The sequence below is a fragment of the Ruditapes philippinarum genome, unplaced genomic scaffold (genome assembly GCF_026571515.1).
Source record: "Ruditapes philippinarum isolate M1 unplaced genomic scaffold, ASM2657151v2 ctg5202_1_1_1_1, whole genome shotgun sequence".
NCBI classification, from domain to species: domain Eukaryota; kingdom Metazoa; phylum Mollusca; class Bivalvia; order Venerida; family Veneridae; genus Ruditapes; species Ruditapes philippinarum.
In genome coordinates this window covers 34,521-60,084 of record NW_026862558.1, presented here as the reverse complement: position 1 = coordinate 60,084, position 25,564 = coordinate 34,521, and the positions used below count along the sequence as shown (strand labels likewise).

General features: G+C 32.2%; 1 protein-coding gene across 2 annotated transcripts; it reads left to right on the top strand.

Moving 5' to 3' along the window:
- Window positions 1–14,928: 14,928 nt before the first annotated feature.
- Window positions 14,929–25,343, top strand: LOC132719424 (uncharacterized). Of its 2 annotated transcripts, XM_060703188.1 has the most exons (3): window positions 14,929–15,202; window positions 15,828–15,975; window positions 24,483–25,343. In XM_060703188.1, exons 2-3 carry the CDS (start codon window positions 15,838–15,840, stop codon window positions 25,032–25,034), a joined length of 690 nt encoding a protein of 229 aa, XP_060559171.1. In that variant the 5' UTR covers window positions 14,929–15,202; window positions 15,828–15,837; the 3' UTR covers window positions 25,035–25,343. The 2 variants fall into 2 exon arrangements, with proteins under 2 accessions (XP_060559171.1, XP_060559172.1); XM_060703189.1 differs by lacking the exon at window positions 14,929–15,202 and having other exon boundaries at window positions 15,347–15,975.
- The last annotated feature ends 221 nt before the right edge of the window (window positions 25,344–25,564 follow it).

Below are 25,564 nucleotides of genomic sequence, written 5' to 3'. Positions count from 1 at the left end.
ATTTTGAAACTTGTATAAAAAGAACAACAACTCTTCCGCCAATTTTGTACTACAGCTACTTCAATACCCTCCCGATGCTGAACATGTTGACAAGTTTAATTGTTGTATTCTACAAAACTTTAGTTTATCATGTCATTATGGGTCAAAATTGACCCCTACCCCGGGTCACTTAGGTTATACAGACATGTTTATGAAAACACATTTATGTCTTCATTTATGAAATTGAAATACCAAGAGTGTAGACATTTGATTTGTAGAATTGACTCCTAAAGCTCTACAATAGTTACTTTAGTCATGTCCTTCCATTAAAAAATGACTCCCCCCTGGTGGTTTCTTATTTCACACAAACTTCTAATGCCTTGAAAATCTTCTTATCCGAAATTAAAATTCCTAGAGTTAATTTAGTAAGTATCATCTAGTGGTCCTCTAAAAAAAGTCATATAAAGCATGTCCATGTGGTTAAAACTGGACATATTATGGGGGGCACTAAGTTAATATAGACTTGTTAAGTGAGATTTATATCCAAGTCTTTTTTAAAGAAACTTTGATGCATAGAGCTTATTTGGCATCAAGAATTTCTGGGGGAAAAAGAAATGTGTATGCAGCGTGGAGAACAATTGACCAACCCAATGTGAGTTTATTACTAGTTTTAAACCCTTTTTTAGCTATACCTCTCTGGAAAGCGATCAAGGGACATCATGACCCTCTTATTATTTTATCTTTGGTGACAATAATTACAAGCTTCATTATGGACTTTCATAATACATTGGTGTTCTCTATATTCAGTATAATAACGGAAACTACAAATTGTTTTTAAAAAAGAAATTTTTTACAACTTGGCATAGATATAAGTAAAGAAGAAAATTCGACGAACTACGCATTACCGATTCTTGAAATATTCGAAATCACTAATATTAATCTCAGCCTCATGAAAAGCTGAAAAATAATAAGTCCTTGTTAATTTTTATACGACATCTGCTCTTGAATTAGCAAACTTTTCAATGTCAGGAGCAAGACAACTCCTAAACGAAACCGGTAAATCAAATATTTGTTTAGCTTAATTAATACACTGTTTCTTTTTTTAAACATTCTGCAAAGTTGAAATGATTTATACAATGTAATGATATAGTATTCGTTCGGCTGTATGTTTATATGTAATACTAGCAAACGTCTTTCATACGGTACCGTTAATAAACTTTGTCAAGCATTATTTGATTTCATATGTTCTTCTTCCAATTATCAAACATGTGCATGATGACTAACTGTTATCAGTACATGTATTACATACTGTAAAATGAAACTCTTTATTACATGTACATTAATTTGCAGTCTAGAGTGTATTTAGAAAAATAAGTCATCATTAAGTATTATTTCACAGAACACATTTCATTTGTTAAAAAAAAATAACCACCGATGACTTCATCATGCAACAGGAACACTTTCAGTGCACTTACTTGAACCTTAAATACTTGAAACAATAAGATATTTTGCATGACTACTTTTTTCCAGTTTGTAGATGTTTTCTTAGTTTTCCTCTTTATCTTTTGCAGCGTGTTGGATATACAGATAAGTACCAGCTGCATAATGCGAGTAGAGAAGGTCACAATCAATGATACAATTGCTCTATTATGTGTTGCGGGCTTGTAATATGTAAATAAATATAAATATGTAAATATATATTCTGATAGATACACATCACGTATCATTTAATCCTTACTATTTTAAAACATTATACTGAGTACAAGAATGATACCAATGTTTAAATTTAAGACACCAGGAAAAATGTATTTTTTAGATCTTCTTGTGATATCGTTATTGTAAGATTTTTTCTATCTTTATTAAGATGTATTATGACATGGTACAAATTGTAGTGCCGCCTTAAAAGATATTTCATCTGTAGAGAGCATGTGGACGGGCTGTCTGTCTTACATGTTTCAGTGGATCTTCAATTGTTGCCGATTATCTGTGGGTGAATTCTCAACGACGTGCACTTAACGAAAGGAAGAGAAAAGTGGGCAATATTCCAGGTTTTATCTATGTTTTATAATTATACATGTACAGATAGTTATCGAACAACAACATAGATCACATCAGTAACTACAAAGACAACAGTATAAAATAATATAATAATAATAATGAGCTTATAATTCATTCAACAAACATTTAATATAATAAAATAATTATGTGTCTCCTTATAAAAAGTCCAAAGGAGCCATGATGACAACGTGTAAAACGTGGGCTCTGTAGGAGCACATTTGTCTCGGAGTACATGTGTCTCACGATGTGTGACCGATGTGCTCGTAAACATTCATATTTGCGACAAATTGGAAATGAGACAGATGTGTTCGACCCGCAATAGAAAGGACACTCAAAGCACATTTGTCTCACAGCCTTTCATAAAATTCTAAAAAGGTAATAACAAGTAGAGGTTTTGATGCTAGAGGTTTTGATGCTACAGCATCAAGTCGCCGGATAGAAAAATGATTGTACTATCATAAATATAAGAAAATATCAGTTTAATTAATGGTTCAAATATAAAGAAAAGATAAACAAGATATGTTTGTAAAACATGTATGCCCCCTATCGGCAGCCAATTAGTCATGTGATCAGGTTATTATGCATGACCTCTGACCCAGTGAACAAACAATTAATAAGGGTTATCAGTTATCTAGTATCTACTGGTCGTGACTAGTCACAAGGTAATAATAATTGTGACCGAAGCAATTTAAGTTATTACAAATCTTACCAAATCACGCCCGTTTAACTCACAACGAGTGAAAAATGTCCATCGGTTAAAATGTTGTGAGCAACTTCCGTTCCTCGTTGTGAGCACCCATCTTTGACGTGTGACAGATAAACAAGGTAAGTTTTTCATATTTTTTGAAGATTACAGACATTTATGTAAAAATATCGGAATGCAGTTAGCTAGCAATGTGTTTTCGGAGTATGAACATGTAAAGATATTGCCTGTTGGTGGACAATTTGATGGAAATAACGTGCGACGCAGTCACTCGGGGTAGCTGGAAAACTGGAGACAACTTCTCTTTGGACCTAATTTAACATTGAAAACGTCGATTCTTGTGACGTTTTGTGCATTCTAACCTAAAACAGATGATCACAAGTCTTCAGCGTAAATTATAATCTGAAAGTCTTTATAGAAACGAAGATATACCCCTTTTTGCTTTAATCCTCGTTGTGAGCACCATAACCTCGTTGTGAGCAAGACAAGCGCAGTGCTTGTCTGGTTTTAATATGTAATTCAAATGGCAAGAATACAATTTTCAATCTACAAAAAGCAATCAAAACGTTTTGGTACAATAGTTTTTCTTTGCAATAGTTCTTCTTTTTCTTTTTTGAAAATTATTCTTCATATTCACAAGTCATCAGATTAACAGAAGAACTAATCAGTGGAGGTAAATCAGCTATTTTATTTCGTATACTCAAGTGTGGCACGAGTGAACATCACGGGGAGTTTATGAATATTTCAACAATATCACAATCTGTGTGATACACACATACATGTGTTTATCCTGAGCTGAAGACTGACCAAGTTATGTAAACCAAGAACTATCATGATAAGTTGACAATGCCCCTGAAGTGGTGCTTTGTCCTTTGATTTATGGACCAGATATATTATTTGTTTTTGGACAATTAGATCTTCAATGTGAAGGTCATTCAAGGTCAAGGTGAAATAAATATAGGTCAGTTGGAAGGTCTTGTCCAAAGGGGCATTGTGTCCAAATATGAACTAATTCCACTTACTTATAAAGAAGTTATGACCAATGTGAACTAATTACACTTACTTATACAGAAGTTATGACCAATGTTTAAGTTTTTGGATGTTCTAGAAGGTCATTCAGGGTGCAAGGTAAAAAAATACAGATCAATTTGAAGGTCTTGCCTAAAGGGATATTGTTTCAAAATATGAGTAGAATCCGTATGCTTATAAGGAAGTTATGACCATTTTTCAAGTTTTTGGACAATTTAAACTTCAAGGTGAAGGTCATTCAGGGATCAAGGTCAAAAGAATATAGGATAGCTGAAAGGCCTTGTCCAAAGATGTGTTGTGCCTAAACATTATGCCAGGACATTATGGCCAATCCAAATGTTTTTGGACAATTTGACCTTCAAGGTAAAGGCCATTCAGGGGTCAAGGTAAAAAAATACAGGTCCGTAGGAAGGTTTTGTGGATGTTGTGTTCAAATATGAATCAAATCCGTTTACTTATAAGGAAGTTATGGCCAATGTTTAGTTTTCGGACAGATTGACGGACTGACAGACGGACAGTGCCTCCCTTGTATGCAAAACGTCTTGCAAAGAAATGCTGCTGTTCAAAAACGTTTTAATTGCTGTGGTAGATTGAAAATTATATTTTCACCATCTGAATTACATATTCAAACCATACACGCACTGCGCTTGTCTTGCTCACAACGAGGTTATGGTGCTCACAACAAGGATTAAAGCAAAAAGGGGTATATCTTCGTTTCTATGAAGACTTTCAGATAATAATTTACGCTGAAGACTTGTGGGCATCTGTTTTAGGTTAGAATGCACAAAACGTCACAGGAATCGACGTTTTCAATGTTAAATTAGGTCCAAAGAGAAGTTGTCTCCAGTTTTCCAGCTACCCCGAGTGACTGCGTCGCACGTTATTTCCATCAAATTGTCCACCAACAGGCAATATCTTTACATGTTCATACTCGGAAAGCACATCGCTAGCTAACTGCATTCCGATATTTTAATATGAATGTCTATAATCTTAAAAATTATGAAAAACTCACCTGGTTTATCGTGTCACACGTCAAAGATGGGTGGTCACAACGAGGAACGGAAGTTGCTCACAACATTTTAACCGATGGACATTTTTCACTCGTTTTGAGTTAAACGGGCGTGCAAATAATATATGCATAAATTTAATGAATCATGTAGGCCTCATTAATGACAGCCAAGTTGTTATTATACATAAGACCTTCAAATGTGTATACCAAAAGCATTTTTAGTTAAATATAAAAATATCAACCAAGGCAACTTGAGTTGTTGAGTTATTGGTCAGAAACCGTCATTAAGTACAAGGTCAATATGACATTGACCCCTTGACCCCCAAATAAATAGGGGTCTTCTACTTGGCCTAAGCGTTCTTTAGTTATTGATTGGAAACTGTTTTTACCTACAAGGACAATGTGACCTTGACCTTTGACACCTTGACCCAAAAATCAATAGGAGTCATCTGCTGGACATGACCAATCACCATACCAAGTTTGAAGTTCCTAGGCCTAAGCGTTCTTAAGTTACTGATCAGAAACTGTTTTTACCTTAGAGGTCAATATGACCTTGACCTTTGACCCCTTGACCCCAAAATCAATAGGGGTCATCTACTGATCATGACCAATCACCATATCAAGTTTGAAGTCCCTGGGCCTAAGGGTTCTTAAGTTATTGATCGGAAACCGTGATTGATTGATTTATTTGTGTATATATATATATATATATATGTGTCATATTACAAAACAAATTAAGACAATTTATCACAGATATATCTATCACATTGTTTTAACAAAGTAATTAATTGAAAAATAATAACTTTACATTCATAATTAAATCAAAGATCTTGTTGACTTCAAGACAATATATACAACACAGGATAACCCATGAAAGTTCAATATAAAATAGAGAACTTATTTCCAATGGGGTCCTTTGATGGTAAAAAATATATTTTCTTGAGAACTGGCATTCAGGTCCATACTTAGAGATGATATACTGGACTGATGTTAAATTTCTAAGATCAAATATTAATTTCTATTGCACATTATGTTAATTACATATATCACATATTTGCAGGAATAAAACTATGAATATGACTAGTTAACACACCAATGAAAGATATCTATTTATATATATCACAAAACCAATCACAAGATACATTTATATAAAACATACTATATTGATTAAAACAATTATCTCCAAAAGTAATAAAAAAATAAAATCAGCTTGTTCAAATTGTTTCATATTTTTGCTTAGTTCAGCTTTTACTTTCTTTTTAAAGTTAAAAAAGTTACTTTCCTTTTTTAATATCAAGTGGGAGCATGTTCCAATCCCTTATACCCTGGTAAAAAATGTACTTTTTTGTAAAACTATTAACATGGGGTATATGAAAGTTCCCTACACTGTTTCTACTATTATAACAATGAACATCAGACTTTAAAGAAAAGTTATCATACATATGAGATGGACACTTTTTATTAAATAGTTTGTGTACATGATTGAGTCTTAACTGTATGACTCTATTTTCTATATTAAGCCACCCAATACTGCTATTTAAAATCAATAACTTTCAATGATTTTCTAGAGGAATAACCATGAATATAACGAACAACTTTGTTTTGTGCTATTTGAAGTTTATTTTTAAGTTGTTTAGTAAGGCCACTATACCAAGATGAGCTGGCATAATCGAAGTGACACTGTATTAAAGAGTAACATAATAGTTTTCTTAGCTCCATATTCAAACTGTTGCCTTGTCTATACAAAAATTTTAATCGAGAGTTTACTTTTTGTACTATATTATCAACAATAGAAGTGGCTGAGAGATCATTATCCAAGATAGAACCGAGATACTTTACTGATGGCTGAGATTGTATGGTGTGATTATTACAGTGTATTTTAAACTGCTCTAGTTTTGACAACTTCCTCTTAGAACTAAAAATAATACATTCTGTTTTACCAAGATGTAATGATAGCTTATTATCAACAAGCCATTTACTACAATTTTCTAGTTCCTTACCCAAAACATTACAAATAACATCTGGATCTTTATGTGAATATAAAATTGCACTATCATCTGCATAAAGAATAAGCTTACATTTTTTGCTAAGACTAATACTCATATCATTGACATAACATAGAAACAATAGAGGACCCAATATACTTCCCTGAGGAACACCACATGTAATATTCATAGTTTCAGACATAGTATTATTTACATTTACAATTTGACTACGACCAGTTAAATAAGATTGAAACCATTCTACTGACTCCACACCCATTTTTGTAACTTTCTACACAAGATGTCATGGTCCACAGTGTCAAACAAAAGTACACAAAACTTTAAAAAAAATAAGATTGCTAAAACAGATTTATTGTACATTTTTTGTCGTTTTTAAATGATCAAGTTTATATGAATTTTTATCCGTATTTGTGCGAATGCTATTCCGTTAACACAAAGACGCCACCGACTTTTACAAGATTCACATATACTCGTGTTATTTACAGAGATTAATTTATATGCATGTAAATTTACACAGTCGCTGTGACGTTGCGTGTAGTTACTGTCAAATATGTTAAGACCAATTCAGGGTGTAGACTTTTAAACTCACTGGTTTAAACATGTCAGGTGTCGTATAAATTATGCGATGTTTACATCGTCGAATTACAGGGTCAGTGTGTCCAATGGAAAACGAAAATCCACGAATTTAAGGACCCACGAAAATGCCCGTTTTGATAAAACCACGTATTTCATGCCCACGAATATAAGTGAATTCGCATTATGTTGAGTAACTGTTTATTCACAATAAAACATCATATATGAAGCAAGAGTGTAGGACAAAAGCCCCCCCCCCGGACGAAAGCCCCCCCCCCCACCCGTCTAAAAATGACAATGTAGGACAAAAGCCCCCCCCCATGGTCCATCACATTTACATTTAGTGTAAATAAATTAATGTCTGCCTTTTTTCAATTAATTTGGTTATTTTGTGCGCCATGTCACAATGTATCTGACTCAACTAAATGTGAACATTTTCTGAAACTTAAATGTAGCAGAGACTGTGAGAGTAATTTATCAATAAAGTGTGCTTTATTTCATCCATGTGCTCTTCATATTCATGTTTGTAATATTTTTAAGCATGTATGTATTAAAGTTGTGTTTTTTATGTGTTTAACAATATGTATGGACATCAAATGTAGGTGACATAGTGCTAAGGATTAAAGTGATTAAACATTTATTTACAATATCTACTCTTCTGGCGCTTGTTGTGTATATGAAAAGCTATGAATTCAGTATCGCGTGCATGCATTATTTCATATGATATCATACTTTGTTATCACTTCAATATATACATTATTAATAAACATTAAAACAAATTCTTTTCATTTTTATTAATTCATTTACACTATATGTAAATTTGATGGGGGGGGGGGCTTTTGTCCTACCTTTACTTTTTTAGGGGGGGGGGGGCTTTTGTCCTATGTGGAAAATTTATGGGGGGGGGGCTTTTGTCCACCTTGTCATTTTTAGACGGGGGGGGGGGGCTTTCGTCCGGGGGGTGGGGGCTTTTTTCCGTATCCCATGAAGCAAACTTGCTTAGCAATATCGTCAAGGAACTGCTATAATTATTAAATAAGCAAGTATTGACATGAAACTCATTTCGTTAGTTTACGTACTTTATTATGATTAATGCTACAAATTTTATTGATAGTATCGATCTCGATATTAAATAAATTAATATTGCTCGATGGCCTAGTGGTGGGTGCTCGATGGCCTAGTGGTGGTAAATATGACGAAGTTGTGACCTAGTAGGCCAAGTTCGTAGATCTATCTTTGAAAATTTTACAGTTTTCAGAAAACTATTTTTTATTATTTCTTTTAGTTATATTCAACATAAGTAAATAAATCGTGTTTCATTTCTTCATAATTTTGATTAATTTTGTAAGGCGAGTGATATTCTTGTTATTCTACTTGTAATTCTACCTTATACATATACCGTTATACCAGACATCGAAATCCGTATTGTATACTTCAGAATACGATAATTACCGCCAAATAAGTAATAGAAAGAGCACCGAAACACGAGGATATCTGATTTGTACGAGGGGGCGTAGCCCCCGAGTATTAATCAGATTGTCGAGTGTTTTGGTGTTCTTTCTCTTTTGTATCATAGTCAAAAATAAAACACGTTCCCTGTTGTGACAATATGAAACCCCGGCAAAAATGAACCAATGAAGGAACATCTGAATATGATATTTCTGTCGCTTTCCCTTTCTCTGCCGTCACAATATGTAAACCCCAGCAAAAATGAGCCAATCAATGGGCATGCTTTGGAGTGCGGGTAACTAATACCCGCACTCCAGTTAACGCACTGTGCATGTATATGTATACTATTTAACCCTGACACATTTTCAACAGAAAGGTCTCCAAACTATGATACAATTAATGGTCATCGAATATTTGAAAATATATATGATTCTACCGTAAAACTGGTATCTGCATAAAACAAATATTCTTCTGCGCTATCGAAAAAATATATAAATTAGTTGAAATCAATATTCCTGTCGTTACATACGATATACGAGGGGTGTCCCAGAATTACGTGGACTTTTGCTAACTTTTTTATTTTTTATTGCATTTTTAAGCAAATTTGTACACAATACCTTTAACATATCCTTAATGAATATGTCCATTATTTTTAAATTTCTAACATTGCTTCTCGATATTTTACGTCGCTATAGTAACGCAGTATGCGCATGGCGGGGCAGTCCAATATTTTGTATTAATAAGTTGTCTTTACTTTCGTATATCTTGCGTATTTATACGTGAAAAATAGCGCGACGTCGTAAGCATGTGCAGTGACGTCATATAAACGTTCGTTTGAAATTTTGACGTCATATCTGTTTCCGTTATTGTTTACCAGCGGACAACTGACAACCGTTGCTCTTGGATATTTAACAAAAAATGACTTCCACGGATTACGCGGAATATCGGACAATCATCAAGTTTTGTGTTAATCTTGGGAAGACGCCAACACAGACGCAGGAAATGTTGGAGACTGCAAAAGTGAGACCTCCTGTTTGTCGATCACTCGTTTTCAAGTGGCATAAGCGTTTTCGAGACGGCCGAGAGGACATTGAAGACGACAAGGGTCGTGGGAGAAAGTCAACGTTGACTGCGGCGTCAATTAAGGAGGTCAAGGACGTCATAAATCGGGACAGGCGTTACACCAAGGTCAATGCTGAGTACTATTCAAGGGTAAGCAATAATGTTGTGTTTAAAAAAAATGATTTTTAAAAATTAAGCTTATCACAATTTATTATTTTAAACGCAAATTATCCGCTTCAGCTTTTAAGAAAGTGAAATCAAACTGCTATAGTAAGCAGTGCGCATATTAACGCACATTGTCTTTGCGTACAAAATAAACTCCACAATAATAATTATAATAATAAAAATAATAATAATTATAATAATAAAAAAAATAATAATAATGATAATAATAATAATAATAATACGGCGTCAGCATTATCACCGTCGTCTTTAACACTATTATCGTAACAAAAGTTAATAGTACGCTTTATTATTGCGACGGACGCGCCCTCAGGCGCGTTCAGAGCTAAGTCATCTACACATGGGATTTCGTCTGCTACACTCGCGCAAAGTGTCCTCAACCGAATAACAGCCCAGAAATAGTACATGAATTTGATCCTTTAAAACTCACATACTTTGTCGGGATATCTTAAAATCTTCCATATTTAGCCTTTTCAATTTCAAATTAAGTTATCCAAGTAAAAATATGAACGTATTTGATTGATAAAAACGTTGTAGTTCCGTAGTATTATTGCGCAATATGCAAATTACTGCCGAAACGATTTACAGCTGTCGAAAAAGTAGGACAGCAAATCATACTATAATAAAGGTGTAAGCTCTGAGTTCTAAGAAATTATTAGTATGAAATTAATATTTCTACATTATACAAAACATTATTATTAACAAATCAAAAGTTTTTCGTGTCTCTAGAATAACTCGCGCATTAATAAAAGAAGAACTATTTTCGTGACTCATACCGCGGTTTTAGCTGAATATTCAGCAGTTATTAATAAATTAGATACAGTATAATGGTTAGTATAAATATCTATTTTTGAAAATGCATGTAGCAAGAGAGTTTTTTCAACACTTTACTACCATGTAGTCTTTCATGGTAATCTTTATTGAAGGAAGTTATAATATCAGGTCTACCTCCGATTCTTGTGGTTTGTTTACATATTTTTCTAGGTCACGATACGAGTTAACATTCGCTATTCTAAAAATAGATTCTGCTTCACCTGCAGGCGATTAGGGGGTACACATTATACATGTAATAAACCAGCGGATACTTACTTTGCTTACATGCAATACTTACAATTGTAAGAAGCAAACAAGTTGAAAATGGAATTTAGTGTGAAATTGAAAAGGACAGCTTAACTGACATTTAAATTAAAATAAAAACGATGTGATCTGGCCTCTACATCTATGTATGTTTTATTGTCTATATGCCCACTATGATATAACACGATCAATTCTAAATAACATTCTCACATGTATAATGTATTATGCTTGAAGTTAATTTGCATGGTTTTATTTTAGAAATATTTCGTTGACCGTTTTTTTCTATTTACATATCATTCCTTGGAAGAAATCGATAAGGACACTGATTTACAAGTTTGACCAGTGTTTTTATGCATAAATTTCATTCTGTATAAGTAGAAAATCTGATTTATATCAGATATTGGACACATAAAATATATTGCTCTACAAATCTCGAACTTGTATGGAACAAATTTTCTCTGTTATATCTTTTGTGTGTTTTTTTTCCTAAAAATCCGGTTGCATGTCCGTCGCATTCAGTGCTGCAGCACTTTGATTATACAGGGCGGTGTACGACCAGTGGATATATCGACACCATAGTTGTATTGAGTTAGGCGGCGACTATGTTGAGAAAAACTGACATTTGACGCCACCCATTTATTACATAGAGGATATTGAATAAGTGTAAGTTCAATACTGAATTTATTGCACGAGTTGAATAAAATTATATTATGCGAGCCTCTGGCGAGCATAATATTAATTTATTCAACGAGTACAATAAATTCAGTAATGAACTTACACGAATTTAATATTCTATTTATCACATACCCAAAATAGAGACCGTTTAAAGTGAAATAAGAGTCATTTTTTCATTGACGCTCCTATAGTATAACGCTAACATTTAGCGCGTCTTTACACTATGTTAGCATAACGCTAATGACGTCACGTCAAAATATATGCACGGCCGTGCCATACCATATTTACGGAGTTGCAAAATCGGCACGGGTGTGTGATAAAACTAGCGACGCCACCAGAATGACGTCGTAACGTCGGAATGGACTGCCCTGCACCTTCTACCCCTTTTCTCATTACCCTGCCCACAGACACTGATCCAGTTGCCGGACAACTTTGAAATTTTTTGTACTAATGCAATAAAGTTGCATTTTGTTCATGTTAATTTTGTTTGTTTTATTTTCAGTAGTTTTTGAGTTACAGCAAAAGTCCACGTAATTCTCGTAGTTAACGTTTAATTGCCTTTCAGTTCGATAAAATATCAACAAAAAGATATTTTATTAGTTTTCTTTATGCATGTAATATGATTCTGGATCCCTACCGTCATACCTTTTTGGTAACCTGCGCGTCGGAAATCGATGGAATAAAACGAAGACGACGATTACCACTATTTATTTCAATAAATGTGCCTCTATTGTGTGATGTTCAACCTAAACTAAGATATAGAATGTTGACAGAAAGGGCCAAGTTTAACCCTTTACCAAGAAAAAATGAAAAGGTTTTGAAAACTGATTCTTTAATGTGTAAATTATGAGTATAATTATATAAAATATGAAACTGATTAATGAAAGATAACTTTTTAATTATTTATACATTTGCATCTTATCAGCCCCCCCCCCCCCCCCTTTTGCCAACTATTCACAAGTCTTATCAGCAATATGTTACTATTAATAGATTTTATAACAATAACATACAACGTGTAGTCACGTGATTCATACAAAAGCACAGGGAGAATCTGTTTATATTTAGATAAAATAATGAAATATAATAGGTCTCATAAGATATAAACAACCATTAATTTAAATGTGTCATTGCAATTATCATTCATGATTTATCAATCATAAAATAGCAACGCTTGACACTTAGAAAAAAAGTAAAAGTATCCCTAAATTCAATATGACTGGTCCAAAGGGATACATTATTAATTCATTTTATGAAAATTGTAATGTTCCTTTTTAAGGTAGACCATGGGTAATGGGAACCATAAGGAACTGTAAAATTGACAACATAGGACAGTTATATGCCTTAAAGGTCACCTGTATGCAAAATTTAAATAAAATTTACCGTGCTGTTTATGAGTTATGGATATATTTCTGAACTCAAACTTTGCTATTAGAAAGGCTTTTTTTCACATATGAGAAAACTCTAAATAATATATAATATCATCATAATAAAAATAATTGTAAAGAAACAAATAATAACATTCAGGTAACAAATTACACAAGCAAAATGTTTGTTTCTATACAAAATGTTCTTAATATGTATAAAAATGTTACCCTACCCCACCCACTTTAAACACTAATTTTACCATTTCCCTATCAAAATGCCTTATTCAAAATATTTCTAAAATTTACCATAATGAGGGGCTGTTTTCAAAGTTTGCCTAAATTTTCTTAAAGGTACATTGGTTGATCACGCGAAATATAAAATACTTTTACCGAGTAGTTTTTATTTTATTAAACTTTGAAAATATCTGGTATCATACTTGCTATAAATTTTGGCATTATTTAGCAAATAAATACCTACAATAATTATATAATTTAAATCAAACCCTTTATTCTTCCATAAGGGATCAGAGAGATACATAAATAATGTTAAAAAGAAATAAAAGAAAGATAAAAACAGTTGCCCATCTGGGGTTTGAACCCATGCCCCTCAATTTCAATGTAGTTTGCAAGCAATTTTAGCCTATTTGAATACTCTTCAAAGTGGAGGTAATGCATTACCCATGGTCTACCTTAAGATGTCAATATTTGAATAATTCATTTTATTTAGCAATTTTACTTTATGTTTGAATTTTTAAGATTATTATAATTGTGGTCCTTAATTGTTCTGTAATTGATTTGCTTTTATTTTCAGATTTTAAGGCCTTCTCCTACCATAGATATAATATTAAACGGTTACAAATATAGTCGCCGGTTTCTACCGGCGACTAATAATGCCGTCCGAATACCGGCTATCAGCAATTGTCTTGTGTTTTCTGTATTTATAATACCGGTTTTACGTCACTTTCGGCCAAACAAAAACTTCCTGCCTCTGCATAGGAGTCACATATTAACCTAAAAAATATCCCTTTTCTGCATGTCACAATGAAAATTTCTTCTAGTGCAGTAGCCAGAGCCCAAACACATATACAGAGTATCCATTCTTATCGTTATTGATTGTGGATGCTGTAAGTTTTATAAATGATTTAAAAAATAGTCTAAGCAACAACATGGTAGAAAAACGGAACATAGTATTTTCATATTTATTACTTGTGCAAGCGATAGCTATTACGTGGCCACGCGATACAAGTACTATTACGTGTGCAGCGATAGCTATTACTTTCTTAACGGATAGTTATTGCGTGTGCACACGGATAAGTACATATTACAACGTGTATGAGTTCCTAAAATAATCCGGGTAATGCCATGATAAATTTCCTGTCATTTCAAGCGTGTCTTTAATGATAGTAGTTATCACCAAGGGTGACAAATCTTCAGACCTTATTTCAATTACGCACATGGTGGCCACATGGTACTTGTGACGTCATTATAAATTTCGTCAAAGCGTAGCCAAAAGCTGAGAACGGGGTTCTTTTTCGTTCTGACATAGAAGAGAAAGGTTGGAGTAGATTCTTAAATATTTTATTTTTTATTTCTATTTGTTTTAAATTTCTGTAAAAAAAGCTAGATTCTAAATTTACTTTCTTTAGATAAAATGTTTCGTGCTTTGTCAGGAAAAAATATAGTTCATTAGATTTTAATTAGCAGATGTAGACTCTACAATAAAAATAAAGACGTTTGGCCTCCTGCTTAGCAATGGAGGTACAGTTGTTTAGGCAGTAGCGGATTTTAGGGTATAGCGGATAGCATGGCAGCAACATTGCTCCCTTCTACCAGAAATGCATTTTTCAACAGAAAACAATTATAACACAAAAAAGAGTGATATATTCCCCACCCATCGTTAATTTTGTTTTATTTATTTCAAATTGCACAGCGAGTTTTTCTTACACAAATCAGAACGAGGTAACCGGAAGTTGTCACCGTCACGCTGTTTTTAACCGCTTCCAAAAAAAATAAACAGAAAACTATTGATCAACAACAGGTAAAGTAATGAAATACTGACATGATTTGGTGTAAAAATCATTTGTTTATAATTTTTGAAAAGCATTTGCAGATATAATACGTATTGCCACTAAATATTATTGAAAATGAACAGCAAGCGTTTCTGTCAGTAACGGATTTTACATGCGAATTAGGGGGTGGTCTCAAAATTTACTTTATCTGTCAAATCGCTGTCATAAGTGGATTAAAAGTACATTTTGATGACAATATCCCAGTTTTAATGTTATAATATTATATATGATATCTTTTTATAATTGTAACTCAGTAATATTGATACTTTAAAGATCCCATCATTATTAACTCTTCTTTTAACTATATATTTAGCTCCATGATTGTAGTTATCATTCCTTTTCTAATGTGATATTAAAAATAAATTATAAAATTAATTATTTACAAGTAAATGAATAAATAAATAAAAAAAATATTTTTAAATAAATAAAGTTATTACAAGTAAATGAATAAATAGCTGGTCAACAACTTATGACACAAGTGCTACATGTAATAGTTGGTCCATAATTATAGTAAATTATTTTAAAAAAGCTATGATTATACTACCAATAGTTTTATAACATAAATTTTTATTTATTTTTTTTATTTCATTTTAGAAATCCAATAATGGGTAAACCCCGTAAGAAGATAACATCAACTGAAAGTCCATGTGTCAAAAGAGCCAGAGGTATAAAGAAGAAATACTTTTCACCTGGAAAACCTTCAAGGGCACGAAGGGCATTACTCACAATTGAAACGGAAAAGGTATCTATAAAAAAAGCTGCAGAGCAGTATAACTTGTCATATGGTTATTTATATAGACGATGGTCAGGTGAAGTAGATGTAGATAAAAGAAAGGGACCTAATCCAGTTTTCAATAAATCTGAAGAAGAGGCTATGGCCAACTGGCTTAAGGAAATGGCAGAAAGGGGTATGGGACTTAAACCATATGAATTTCTTAATTTCATACAAGAGATTGTTCAGAAGGAGAAAAGAGAAACTCCATTTACAGGTGGAAGACCCGGATATGACTGGTATTATGCCTTTCTTGAAAGAAATAAACACATAGTTCAACTTAGGAATGAGACACCTCTTGAAAGCAGCAGAGCTAAATTAACCAAAGATCAAACTGATAAATGGTACAATAAGTTCACAGACTTCCTCAAATCTAGAGATATGCTTGAAAAACCCTCTAGGATCTTTTTTTTTTTTTTTTTTTTTTTTTTTGAAGCCCAACAGGTAACTTCGTTTATTGTCCCCGTCATGGGTAAAATAGGGTCGGGGATCCATCCGCTATTTCACCTTACAAGTTTTCTAACAAAAAAAATATATATAAATATATACACATATGACAAGGACAACATAATTATGTAAATTTTAAATTATAAGACTTCATGGGCTATGGAATTATGACATGCTACATAATAATGCAACAAGATTAGTAGATATAATATATATAATCATGTACACTCAAGTATTGTTTCTTACTTATACAATGCATATGATAAAAGATATATATTAATATATTAATATAAATTCACATCGATTGAAAACAAACAACAACAAAAAAACCAACAAAAAATACAAATAAAAGAAAACAACGTTGTTCGTATATAGGCCTGTATGTATGTTTCTTATTTAGGTTGTCTGATTATATTTTAAAAATCTTTTATGTTGTTATAATTTCCTTATCAGTATTCTGATATAAAATATAAGGTTACTCATCATCAAGGGATAGTATTTGAATAAAATTTTGCCACAATTTATTAAAAGAAATCACATCTCCATTTAAAAAAGCTATATATTCTTGATTTTTTAATTTTCTTTTTAAGTATATTAAAAACATATTTATATTCAAGTAATTTTGACAATTTTCTCTGAATTTTGTTTTATAAACATAGTATTTTGCTAATAATGTTACAAAATTCAAAATAGAATGTTTTCCATAATACGAGAACAGTATGCCTTTCATGTCTGAAATATCAAATTCGACAAAACACTTATCTCTAAGCCAGTCTTTCAATTCTAAAAGAAACGTATTGGTATACGGGCATTGATAGAATAAATGTTCAATCGTTTCTCTATCAATGTTACAATATGAACATAAATCATTATCTCTAATATCTATTCGATGTAAAAATGTATTTGTCACAAGAATTTTTTGATTAATCTTATACTGAAAATCTTTCAATTTTATCTCTTTCACAGTATTTAAACTTGTACAATAATCTAAAAACTCCTTCTGTGATATAGGTCCTACAGAATTTACCCATTTGTTAGGAACAACTAGATTGTCAGCGTCAATAAGGATATCATAAAATAATCTGCAACCTTTACTATTATGTATAACACATTTAAGATAGGGATTTAACGAAATGTTTTGCTTGTATAAAAATACTTCATCTCTACTGTTCCTAATCTTTTCTCTCCATAAAAAAGGGATGGACTCAATGACTTGTTGAATATCTAAAAATGTACCTCTTATCTTATATATATCTTTCAATTTTTGAATACTGTAAATATTGCCGTCATTGTCGTATAAATCAATAATAGATATTATATTATGATGTATCCAATTGTTAAAATGTAAATTAGTGTTACGGAATCTAGTGTTAAACCATAATGGTGAATATAATATATCTTCGATACTTTCAATGCTCACTTTTTTGCAAAAGTTAGTCCATGTTTTCAACACTTGTTTCCAGAAAATATTTGAAAGTTCTTCAGATATAACTGATGCATAACCAGGACCAAGTTTTACCACTTTGGTTATATTTAAACGAGACAGGGTAACCCAAGATTCGCCATTTTCGTTCAATAGACGTTTAATCCAACCTAACTTTAAACTGTTCATAAAGGCTCTAACATTTACCATTTTAATACCACCTGCTTCTATATTTTTATCTATAACTGATCTTTTAATTTTATCTGGACCTTTTTTCCATAAAAACCGATATAATAATCTTTCTATTTGTTTAATGAAATCTTCTGAGGGATTTGGCAATGACATAAACAAATGTACAAATTTTGAAATAATCAAAGATTTTATAATTGTGACTCTTCCAAAAAGAGTTAAATTACGCTTAGACCATACATTAATTAATTTTTCACATTTATTAATAATTTCATGCCCGTTTAAGTCCCAAATGTCCTCAACGTCTGCGGAAAATATTACTCCTAATATTTTTATTGGAGATTTAGACCAGTCTAAATCAAGCTGTTGACATAATTTAGTATTTGAATTTCTTCTTGACCCTATCCAAAATGCCCTTGTTTTTTCGGTATTTATCTTTAAACCAGAAATAGCATAAAATTTATCAAGCGTGTTTAGGCAATGTTGTAATGATTTCTCAGTTCCATCTAAAAACAACTGTGTGTCATCTGCATACTGACTTAACTTATATTCTTTATTATCAATCGATATTCCAGTAATATTATTATTTTTCCTAATCATTGAACCCAAAACTTCCGCACATAAGATAAAGATATAAGGTGAAATTGGATCTCCCTGTCTACAGCCACGCTTAACTTTAAAGAAATCTGATAAATGACCATTTTGTATGATACAGGTTTCTGACCCATTTTGGAATAGATTTATCCATTTTTTGAAAGAGGGACCAACATTAAAATAATCTAAAGTTTTCTGAATAAATTTCCAAGAAACTGAATCGAATGCTTGCTGAAAATCTATAGATAGTAAAAGACCTGGTATATCGTTTTGTTTGGTTTCAAAAAGAATATCATATATCAATCTGATATTTTCACTAATACACCTTCCTGAGATAAAACCTTTTTGATCTTGGCAAATAATGTTGTTTAAAACTCTTTTCAGTCTGTTTGCTATAGCAGCAGAAGCCATTTTATAAATTACATTTAAAAGTGTTATTGGGCGCCAATTCTTCATAAAAAATCTACTTTTATTCGGTTTAGGCAGACACGTTATAACACCTTGTTTCTGAGTGACGGATAAACTATCATTAAAGTAGCCAAAGTTAAGAGCTTTTAAAACAAAAATTGAGAGATCTTTCCAGAAAAATTTAAAAAATTCAACTGTAAAGCCATCTAAACCTGGGCTTTTACCATTTTTCATGCTGTTTAAAGCAATATTTAACTCATCAATTGTCAATTCGCCCTCTAACATTTGAGAATCAAGTTCACTTAACTTATTTTCATTTTCCCCTATAATGTCTTTTATAGGAGTTTCATCTATATTTGAATTTTCTGTATATAATTTTTCGTAATAATCTTTTTGAAAATTTAGTATATCTTTCGTATTTCTTATTTCTTCATTATTTTCCATAACCAGTTTTGTTATTAATTTATTTGTAAAATTTCTGTTTTCAAGATTTAAAAAATAACTGCTAGGTTTTTCTCCTAAATTTTCGTACCGGCATTTCGATCTTAACATCACTCCTTCTAACTTTGATTTCCGTAACGTTTCTAACTGAGATTTCTTTTCATTTAGTGCCGCCCAGGTTTCCTCACTCGAAGAATTGAGATTTTCGGATATTTGTTTTTCTAATGCTTGAATATTTATTTCTAAATCTTTTTCTAGTTTTTCTAATCGTTTTTTTCTTTCTGCACTATATTTTATTGTTTCGCCTCTAAGAACAACTAAAAATGTTTCAAGAAAAAGTTGGGGGTTAATATCTAAATCTGGATCTGTATAGTTATCTTCAGTGTTATTTTCTGTTTTATGTAAATCCACTAGATTATGTAATGTATTCTTAACTAGATCAATATATGAGTTTTCGGTCAAAAGAGAGCAATTAAATTTCCAATAGCCTTTTCCCCTTTCATTTTCAAATAATTTAATTCTTAACAAAACACCTGAATGATCTGTTCTATACCCTGTAGTTATTTTACAATTAGTTACATAATTCATCATATCCTCATTTACAAGAAAAAAATCTAACCGTGATTGCTTTCTTGTAGGATTTTTTCTTTTCCAAGTATATTCTCTTTTATTGCCATTTAAAACACGCCAGACGTCTACATAATTGTAAGTGTTTATAAGTTCTAAAATACTTTGTCTTGCTCGAGGGTTATTAATATTTGTGTAATTTTCATAATCTACTGAGGGATTAATAACAAGATTCCAATCTCCGCAAATTATCACATTATCATTACCAATTTCAAATATTTTTTGTTTAATATTTTCAAAAAAAGCCGGTTTATCATCATTTGGACCATATAAATTAACGAGAGTAAGTCTGAAGTTCGGCATTAACATATCAAGAATAAGATAATTTCCATTTTCGTCACTGTATACATTTTCTACTTTTTGCTCAAAATTATTTCTAAACAAAACCATTACCCCTCTACTATTACGTTTATATGGGCTAAAATAGGCATCATATCCCCATTCATTTTTAACAAAGGAACATAACTTTTCTTCAATGTGAACATCCTGCAGACATATAATATTATAATCTTTTTTCCTAAGATAATGAAAAATATCGCGACGTTTTTGAGTATTTCCCAGCCCTTGACAATTTTGAGAGTATATGGTTAAATCATCACCTATTGGGTAAAAGAAAAACACAATTTTCTATTAAACAACCTAAAAAGAATAAGTAACTTAAAATTTGACGGCCGTTGTATAAACTATTACTAGGCGGCATTTCTTATTAGATTATTGAGATGACGGAGAAAATAGTTTCAAGTTTCATTTAAAAACGATCTTTATACAAACTTACAAACAAACAAACGAATTGACATAACAAACATAACTACAAATATCATTTCACATACATGTACAAAAATCAAAACAAACAGAAAAAACAAACAAAAAAAAACACCCGAAAAATACCAAAATACTACAAAGACCACTTTAAAACGTCAAAAAACAATGTACATGTATAAAACATTGTAAACAAATTTCACATACATGCTGTCATTTAAACTTACATGTGCGTAAACAATATTATCTAACATTATAAATCACAATACGAGTACCTATGCACTATACACACGATATAAATAACTTTCTAAATATAGACTATATTATGTAAAATTTTGGTTTTTCTCTCCGATAAAAATAGATACCACGTGGAGGTAAACAGCTGATTTACCATACATTACATGTATCTTGTGTGTGTGTTTATAAACACTAGTGTGCTATACATGAGGAGAATATTAATAGATGTATAACACATAATGATATTGCAAATTAAAAAGAAGAAAATTTTAGATGGTATTTAATTTAAACGTGGAATAAATTTGCAAGGACAATAAAGGTATTTACTTTTTAACACTCTGTTTTATAATTTTACAGTTTTTTTTTTATAAACGTATAGATCCTAGATTAGTTATCACCTAGATAAGGTACTGTGTTGGAAAAATATACATGTATATTTAGATAAATCTATCTTGCAATAAAAATAAATTTACACACGCACATATATGTATCTACAGATGATGCATGGATATTATCCAGTAATGACTCTATTTATATTGTCTATAATGATTTCCTGGAAATGTAAATCAAACAAACAAATTTTCTGAATATTTAAAAAAAAATTAATTACTGATCAAATAATTGTATGGTAGGTTACTGGACCACCATGAAACGTTATATTGTTGTACTATAACAAACAATGTTATTTATTGATTTTACTTTATTACTATTTATGAATTGCTGTTTTTATCCATATTTGATTACACATAGACACTGTACACTGTTCTTCATTTGATTTATTTGTATTAGACTTTTCTTGTTACCCACATGTCCTCTTTTCCTTTTCTAACTTGCAGATAGACATCCAAGCCTCTTTCTTGTATTCTTGTTTTCAGTTTTTCTCTTTGTCTTATGGTATAAGCAATTTTTGCAAGTCTTCCCCTTTCTCTCTTCATTATAACAGGTAGGTCTGTAAGGATTCTTTTCCTTTCCTGCCTCAGCACAGGAAGTAAAGACTTTGAGAGGACCAGGTCCCTATCACCAAAGGACAAAAATCTCACAATGATTGGGTTTGGACCATTTCCTTCAGTTGGGACCCTGTGTAGGTGTGTGAAGGACATATTTTGTACAGTGCCTTCTTCAAGTTCTAGTTTGTGTATAAAAAAGGACTTCATTTTTCTTTCAATGTTTTCATTTTGTTCCTCAGGGAAACCATAAAAAAGCAGGTTATATTTTCTGTCTTGTTTTTCTAACAGAAGCAATTTTTTGTCCATTTCATTGATTTTTTCAGACATGCTATTCATCTTAGACAAATCTTCCATTTTTCTACTAGGATCTATAATGCAGATGAGAGTGGATTTTCCATGGGAAGCGTTGCAGGACGTGTCATTGGGCCAAAAATCACAGGTGCTGGCAGTTCTCAAATTCCCCATGTGGCTGGTCGAAGTAAACAGCGCTTTACAGTGATGTATTGCGCAGCAGCTGATGGAGTTATGCTTCCACCTTTTCTGATATATCCCGAGCCAAAACCCAGGGGTTATAATCCACTAACAGGGTCAGTAGAAGGCAGTGAAATAGCCTACACTAAGAAAGGTTGGATGGATGCACCAACTTTTAAACATTTTCTTGAACATTTTAACAACCATGCTGTCAAGGAAAGACCAGTGATACTACTTGTAGATAGTGTAAGTAGCCATATCAGCATGTCAGTGTTTTAATATGCTAAAGGTAATGGAATAGAGCTTTATAGATTAGTACCAAATGCTACTCATCTGATGCAGCCTCTTGATAAGGGTGTGTTTGGACCTCTCAAGCAGAGATGGCATCAAGTGGTACGGCAGCATAACCGTGCAAATCCAGGAAATCTGATAGGTAAAGAAAACTTTGCAGCAAAACTTAAAGATGCTTTTCTATTATTCTATAAACCTTTAACAGTAATAAATGCTTTCAAAGCTTCGGGGATCTATCCAGTAGATGGAACAGTGATAACAAAGGAGATGTTGAAACCTGGAATAACTTACAGTAGTTCACAACCAGAACCTGAAGAAAATATGGCAAACGATTGTCCAAATCCTAGTTCTTCTCAGGACAATGGTGCAATTTTAGCACTCAAGGCTCTTGACAGTGCACTCACAACTCCTGTTAAACAGAAGTACATCAAACGTATTGAGGATGGTTATGATATAGAAGGTAATTCACCTTGTTTTGATGTCTATAAGCGATTGGTGATGACTACAACTGGGAAGTCTAAAAAATCTACATCAACCTTTACTGAAAGTCAGAATCTGGAGGCTGACAGAAATGATAATGTTTCATCACTAGAACTATTGGCTGAAGCAGCTTCAGTACATTGGTTAGCAGCCACTGGGTCATGTGACAGCAGCAATTCTAAGCAAGCTTCAATTTCCACAGCACTCAGTGAATCTTTGGTGTATCCCGTAGATGAAACAACAAAAGTAAAGAGAAAATCACAGACAGATACATTACCTGACAACCTAACATCACCAGAGTCAATGAGAAAAATGTCACTGAAAGAACTTAGTCAAATAAAGAAGTTCAGTGAAAGAGAGAAAAAAGCTAAACGAAAGTATATCCAAGATAAAGAAAAGCAGCGCAAGTTGGATGAAAAAAAGGCCAAGACAAATGCTGATGTTTTTAGCAAAGGAAAAAAGAAATCTGCTAGGCAGACTAAAATGAAAAAGAAGACTGTGAGAAATGACTATACTGATGAAGAGAGTGCACAATGTATGATTTGTAAAGTATATTGGAATGATGAGGAATCACTAGGTCTGGGACAGCTGTGGGTAGAGTGTGATAAGTGCAAATCATGGGTTCATTCCGATTGTAGCTCAATCACGGTACCAGAAGAACAGGAAGAACCATACTATTGTCATGATGGTATGTTTATATTAAAGCTTTAAGCAGCAGTTTTATACTATATAGAAATTTTTAAGGTGACAAACCAGGGATAGCTTTGTATCATTAATGCTTAAATTTATATCCTTTATGTAAATTTCAGAAAGTATGTACATTATTTAAAATGTTATATATTCTTATTGATACATATATAAGAAATAACTAATATTAATAAATATGAAAATTATAGATCAGTGTTTAAAATATATGAGAAACTAATCTTTCATGATATAGTTGTTTAAAATATATGAGAAGTTAATCTTTCATGTTATAGTTAAGTTAATCTTTCATGTTATAGTTGTTTAAAATATATGAGAAATTAATCATTCATGTTATAGCTGTTTAAAATATTTGATAAATTATTCTTACAAAACAGAAAAGCCTTAGAATATCATATTGAAGTTAATTTTTACAGAACTTTCTACATGCATTTAACTTATTTTATTTGTTCTTTCAGGTATCAACAACTGAACCAGGGCCATCAACAAGTTCCATTATCCATGACAGTAACCAGGCAATTATAACTTTAGAACATTCTGTCATTAAAGGATACCATGCTTTTAAGATAAGGCCTCCTCTCACTGAACCACAGACTAGATTAATTGTTGACAGGGAATACACTAATATTTCAGACATAGATGCCTGTCTAGTGTGGATGCCAGAATTAACATCATTTGACAAACATTTATACAATTTGGTTACAGATAAACAAAGAAACTTGATGTTGTCCGATATTGCAGGACTACCTATTGGCCATGTACCAAAGATTTTAGCAAGTTGCTTTCGCAATGTGCTTGACAGTGGTGGAAAAATCTTTGCCACTGCAACAGGTGAACCAGTTCCAAGTTTTCCACCTTGGCCAGCTTCAAATGAAAAAGGTGGCGGCGTTGTTATACCTTGTTTTTATACTCTTATTGTTAATAATTTGGATGAAACTGTTCATATGTTATCTGACACACTTTCCAATATGTCAGAAGGAAGTGTCATGGACATAAAAGTCCAGAACTGATAATTATACTAATGTGATATGATTCTATTTGATTTCTCTGTGATTTGTTTTAAGTGAAAATGCCAATCATTGATCTGAATAAACATTGTTGTAAAATGATATTATGTGTCATATAATACATATCTGTTTACATGTAGAAAAGTTTGAAAGATTACCACCAAATGTAATATTTTTCATTCCAATAACTCCAGAACATGTTCCTGTGACATGTACTTTATAAATACTAAATTTAGAACGTTTTGAGATGTCCCCTCATTGACCTTCACCTACCTATCCCATACTCCCCAAAGCTATCCGGTACTAACTGAAATACATGCCGAACATAAAATAAGAATACAGCATGTAAAGTCAATTTTATAGCTGAACAAGAGCCCGGTTTGAGCCGGGTGATGCTCCCCGAATAGGTTTTGGACACAGGAAAGTACACCTCTTGTAGTTTCAGAGTTATGTCCGTGGAAAAAGTTCAAAGTGCAATAATTCCAAAATTAGGAAAGGCAGAGTTACTGTTCTTTCCACTGCACTTCTAATCA